The sequence below is a fragment of the Olea europaea genome, chromosome 1, assembly GCF_002742605.1.
Source record: "Olea europaea var. sylvestris chromosome 1, O_europaea_v1, whole genome shotgun sequence".
Lineage (NCBI taxonomy): Eukaryota > Viridiplantae > Streptophyta > Magnoliopsida > Lamiales > Oleaceae > Olea > Olea europaea.
The window spans coordinates 28,495,493-28,500,934 of NC_036237.1; the positions used below are offsets into that span (position 1 = coordinate 28,495,493).

At 37.7% G+C, this 5,442-nt stretch overlaps 1 protein-coding gene across 3 annotated transcripts; it reads left to right on the top strand.

Moving 5' to 3' along the window:
• The first annotated feature begins 6 nt into the window (after window positions 1-6).
• On the top strand, window positions 7-5,037 carry LOC111399913 (telomere repeat-binding protein 5-like). Of its 3 annotated transcripts, none has more exons than XM_023027410.1 (10): window positions 7-181; window positions 1,171-1,384; window positions 1,481-2,333; window positions 2,433-2,639; window positions 2,753-2,812; window positions 2,915-2,994; window positions 3,255-3,493; window positions 3,577-3,900; window positions 4,129-4,192; window positions 4,635-5,037. In XM_023027410.1, exons 2-10 carry the CDS (start codon window positions 1,304-1,306, stop codon window positions 4,791-4,793), a joined length of 2,067 nt encoding a protein of 688 aa, XP_022883178.1. In that variant the 5' UTR covers window positions 7-181; window positions 1,171-1,303; the 3' UTR covers window positions 4,794-5,037. The 3 variants fall into 3 exon arrangements, with proteins under 3 accessions (XP_022883178.1, XP_022883171.1, XP_022883166.1); XM_023027403.1 differs by having other exon boundaries at window positions 7-140; XM_023027398.1 differs by having other exon boundaries at window positions 7-1,384.
• Window positions 5,038-5,442: the final 405 nt, after the last annotated feature.

A 5,442-nucleotide genomic window follows, 5' to 3' on the forward strand; every position in this document is an offset into this window, starting at 1 on the left:
GGATCCCTTTTAGAGTTGTTGTTTAAAAAAAATTCTCCGATCTTGCATTATACTGCTCCTCTTCTACGCAAAATCTACAGGGTTTTTGTTTTTCTACGAAATATAATGCTGAATTTTGCAGGAAAATTGCAGTTTTAAAGGTGATATGTCCATATTCTTTGTCATTTTGTTCATTAAAAAGGTAAATTTGAGTGTTTGCTTCAAAATCATCCTTCGGTGCTAAGAAATTTTGGGAAAGTGAACAAAAAGTTTTAATTTTGGGAGTGAGTTTGGTGATCAGTTAGAGATTTTTCTCAAATTTCATTTAACCAAAAAAGGCATTTCTCATTTCTTTGTTATATTACTCCTTCTGATTTACAATAGATACCCGTTTCTGTACATCGGGTCGTTTCTATTATATTCTGAATCGTTTTAGTTGATCAAGATGGTTCTGCCATTGATTATTGTATCTCCTTTTAGATCATCATTCTTTATGTATGCAATTTTATACAAAGTTCAGTGATGCATGAAACGATCGGGATTTTGGCGTAACAGATTCATTTGGGGAATGCTTAGTTAGGGTTTTATTATGTTCCTTTCCTCTATATTCTTTGTTTGGGGTCCATAATTTTGTTTCCTGTTTAACGAAAAATGGTGATGGATTTGGATTTTGGAATTTTTATAAAAAATTCCATTTTTATGAACTTAATATGCTACATCAAATAAGGTGACAAAGCAATTTCATTTTATATGATTTATGTATATATTCATGCATTTCTTTCCGATTTCTTCTTTTAGCTTTGTGTAGGTGGAATATGTAGATCTATGACGTAAGATGCCTTGTATATTTAAACCAAATTCTGTTATGGCTATAAGTTGCGCTTTTATGTTTAAACCAAATTCTGTTATGGCTGACAACTTGATCAAATTAGTAGCTTTTCATGATTACCATGTTCCGTGTTTGAATTTATGTGTTTTGGTATGGAAGTTTTAGTGTAGTTACTATATTGTCTGGTTAGTGCAATTAAAAAATATGACTGACTTCCTTCTCATATGCATCAGTACACTCTCAACCATTTGGCAACTGTTGGACTATTTTATTTTCACCAATTTGCCTTGTGGGTTTGTGCTAATTTGAGTTACCTCAAACTTGTTACGTTGATTTAATAGTTTTTCTACCAATGCTGGCAGGGTTTCTTGCACTTGGGCTTTCCTTGCATAAGTGACTAGTTGATGCACCTTGATGTTGGATTTTATACTGTGAACTGTAACTGAGTGCTGGCGTTTTGCTTTTATGATTTATTCATGGTATGGTTACTGAAATATGAAGTTGCAGAAGAGGTTAGACTATGGATTTAGTGGCTATGAGGTGCCTCGCATACCCCGAGCTGCCAGATCCTCCAGGGTAACAAGACAGACCTTCCTGGACTGCTACTTTTTTACTTTTCTAGTTTGTGGTTCTGAAAAACTTGTATCCTGATAAATTGTCACCTTGTCTTAGAGGAGATGCATATTTCCAAGCAAAACTGACGACCACCAGTTGGGTTCATTTGACTTATTGGCTACTGTAGCTGACGAGTTACTTATGGAGGGGGGAATTTCTCCAAACCCCGTGGATACTTTTTCTGGTGAAGAGCATCAGGCAGTCGTGGAAGATTCAATTACTGAAGAACGTGCCAAAGATAAACCATTTATAGTAAAACCTTGTGATCTTGACATATGCGATCAGAGTTCTCTCCTTACGGAGCAGGTCCTAGAAGCTCCCGTTTCAAATTTTGGTTCAAATGAACTAACGTCTCTTCCAAATGATGTGTGCTTATTGCCTGCTTCTGTAATAACGTCGGAGTGCTTGCAAAAGGTTGGTAGTGCCGGACAATTTGCTGATGATGAATGCAAGCTTGGACTCCGGATTATCACTCAGAAACTAGATGTTCAGTCTTCTGGTTGCAGAGTATCCACTGGTTGTAGATTAGAGGGTGAAAGTGAAAAACAGATAAAAATGGAGTCCAAAATTTTTAGGAATTTGTCAATAAGTAGTAGGGATGGTATGTGCGGTCCAGGGTGTCGAGAGACTTGGGAAAGAAAAGAGTCAGCATTAGTTAGATCATCTAATAGTGTAAAATTTCCATCTTGCAGGGGCCACATGTCTTGTTGTTCTTTCCCGTTTAATTCAGAGGGTGTAAAGATAGTTACTAGAGATAATGACGAAAACTCTTCTAGGCGCACTCAACCTAGAAATGCAAATAAGGCCATTAGGTCTCTTGCTCGTAGTGGAGATCGTAGAATTAGGAAGTCACTAGTGTCCAAGTATTGGAAAACAACTACAAATCTGCAGGGAGAAGGTTACAACTCCAGTAAGATATTTCGTGAAATGCTTTAATTCAAAAGTGACCCAGATATATTCATGCAGTCTGTAGGATGTATTTAATTTGATGTTATAACAATGGCTTCAGATAAAAAGAGATGCAGTTTTCCAAACACAAAGAACCGCTATAAGCGCCAAATATCCCAGAGGGATTACCCTTTCAAGAAAAGAAAGCTTTATTACTGTAGCTCTGCACCTAATACTGATGTAATCGTTAGCAGCGACGGAATATGTAGCTTGCCAGAGCATGACTCGAAAGCAGCTGCCTGCAGCTATGGTTCTGCATTGCCTGGAGGTTCATTTACAGTCTTGCATGCATACTCACATGTGCACACACATGCTATGCGTATCTCATATTTTTCTTGGAGCTTATTGTCAAAATTTTAATTATTATTACACCGAATGCAGTGAATGCTGCTCCCACTTCTGCAACAGGTGAATGTTCACCCTCCCAGTCCAATTCACATGGTATGAGAACCTTTGAGAGTAATTCCTTTTTACTTTTATGATTAAACCTTTTTCCAACATTGAAAGAGGTTCTCATATGGAGATGTTTTTCCTTTCACTCAGTGAAGCTTAAGATCAAGTCTTTTAGGGTTCCTGAGCTATTTATTGAGATTCCAGAAACGGCAACTGTTGGTTCTCTTAAGGTATAAGAACAACAAATCTTTACTTTCCTCTTAAGGTATCAGAACAACAAATCTTTACTTTTCTGATATGCTCTTGTAGCTATCATCATTAAAATGGTGAGAAATATTTCGTTGGTGAACTTTTGCCTCAATCTTGGAATTGCAACTTTTCAGATATATATTTTTCAAATTCTCAATGGTGGATGTATACCCTGTGTCGTTTCATATTCAACTAGTTTCAGCTACCAGCGTCTAATTTTCTTGCTTTTAATTGTATTCAGAGGACTGTTATGAAAGCTGTGACTGCAATACTCGGTGATGGACTACGTGTTGGAATGCTTCTACAGGGTAAAAAGATTAGAGATGATAACAGAACTTTATTGCAAACCGGAATTTCTCATGATAACAAATCAGATGCTCTGGGTTTTACACTGGAGCCAAACCATACTCAAGCTTCCCCAACGGTGTGTCCAGAAGATCCTTTCCAACTTCCCCGGGATAATCCACAACCACTAGCAAGGTATTCTTGCTGTGTTATAATAGCTGTTAGATGACACTTTGTATACTCAGTTGCACAATCTTTTACCTTTGCTTTAACACCAGGATCTCTCCTATTTCCAATGCGGTTCAAGATGCTGTTAAGCAGGGGAATTTGGATGCTCTTCCAGATCTCATGGGAAGTAACATCAGGAATTTCCCTGAAAGCGATAATGATTCAGCTCCTTCCACTCCTGATATGTCGTTAGAGAAAACCCCAACAGGTTCACGAGCACTGGTTGCTGTTCCTGAAATGAGAGAACCTTTGGCTATTGTTTCCACGCACAAATCTAAGCGATCTGAGTCACTGCAGCGTCGAATGCGTAGGCCTTTTACTGTGTCTGAAGTGGAAGCATTGGTTCAGGCTGTTGAGAAGCTTGGTACAGGAAGGTCTGTTCCCTTAGAAACCCAAAATAAGGAATTATAGGAAATGTGGTGGTTTCTTGCAGCTAAACAAGCAATGCTAATGGAGATGTAGCTATAAAAGGCATAAAGTGTTAAAATGATGTATGAAAAGGCTGAATGTATGCTATTCTATCTGCTGCGGGATTTGTTTTGTTTTCTTTCATTTTGTTCATTGCCTTTAATCTTTTGAACTCTGGTGGTTTTCTTCCTCAGATGGCGTGATGTTAAGCTGAAAGCCTTTGATAATGTGAAACATAGAACTTACGTGGATTTGAAGGTGAGCAACTGATGCTTTCTTGTTGCATTCAATTCTTTGGCTTTCCATTGCTTTTTATATTCCTATCGTCCTTCCCCCTCTCAGCTTAGGTCATCGTTCCACTTTTGCTGCATTCAGTGGTTTAATCGCTTTTTTGGTTAATTAACTTTTAACCGCCAAACGAGTCCAACTTTTAGGCAATATCACCCGTCTGAAAGGCAAATGATTAGATGTCCGAACTACTCTATTTATGAAATGAAACCTGGATGGATTTCGTAGTAATAATCATGTTATGCACCAACTGATGGCTCAATCCCCTAGACCTTCTCGTTGTAATACATAAAGAACATGACTATTCTAGAAGCTTTCAGTGCTCGTGTTAGTTAGTAAAAGATAAATTGATTATTTTCTTAACCCAATGCATTTATTGGTGTCTTGGTTTTGTGACATGGGAATTCTCCAGGACAAGTGGAAAACACTGGTGCACACGGCAAGAATATCCCCTCAGCAAAGGAGAGGCGAGCCGGTACCTCAAGAGCTTCTAGACAGGGTCTTAACTGCCCATGCTTACTGGTCCGAGCAGCAAACCAAGTACCAGCTCGGAAGTCAGGCCGCAACGTGAGAGTTGCCTTGTCTGAAGATTTCAGTGTCCAAATCTGGCTGTATAACAGGAGAACAATTATTGGAATGATTATGCAGGCTCTGTTAAAAGGAAGTAAATTAGTGTTTATGTAATATTTTTTAGCTCTCATGGAGATCTGTTTCCTTGTAAATGGATGGTTGTTAGAATAAGGAATCTCCGTTTAACAGTTCTTTTTACACCAAAAAACTGGCATTTTGTTGTTGATTTCTTGTTTACAAAGTTCTCTTTTGTTTGTGTGTGTATATTCTGCAATTTCTACGTGGAATAATTTTTAATTTTTTTCCAGAAATATCAATCATTTGTGGAAACACGTCAATTGGTAGAATTTCATTTTGAAAACTATTCTGGATCTAGGAAAACCCACAACATAAAACGTTGCCCAAACGAATTCCCTTGGAATATAAGTAGGCGCGGTATAGCTCCGGTTTCAAGAAACCAACCCAAATTGAGAATCGATTAAAATTTTATAAATGGAATCATTAGTTTTAGATGAAACGATTCGGTTTGGTTGCAAGTGGGATGGCCATAAAGTTCAAAAAGCATCTTACATGGTGCATGGAAATACACTTCACAATTGCTTTCTTGAGCACATTCTCTATGCAAATTTTTTAATAAGTACACTAGAATA

What these genes read in the sequence shown, in the direction of transcription:
- LOC111399913 (XM_023027398.1), top strand. Translation starts at nt 1,304, where the DNA reads ATGAAGTTGCAGAAGAGGTTAGACTATGGATTTAGTGGCTATGAGGTG. An exon ending in CTCCCAGTCCAATTCACATG is followed by an intron (nt 2,813 to 2,914) that starts GTATGAGAACCT and finishes CCTTTCACTCAG; the next exon opens with TGAAGCTTAAGATCAAGTCT. An exon ending in CAACTGTTGGTTCTCTTAAG is followed by an intron (nt 2,995 to 3,254) that starts GTATAAGAACAA and finishes AATTGTATTCAG; the next exon opens with AGGACTGTTATGAAAGCTGT.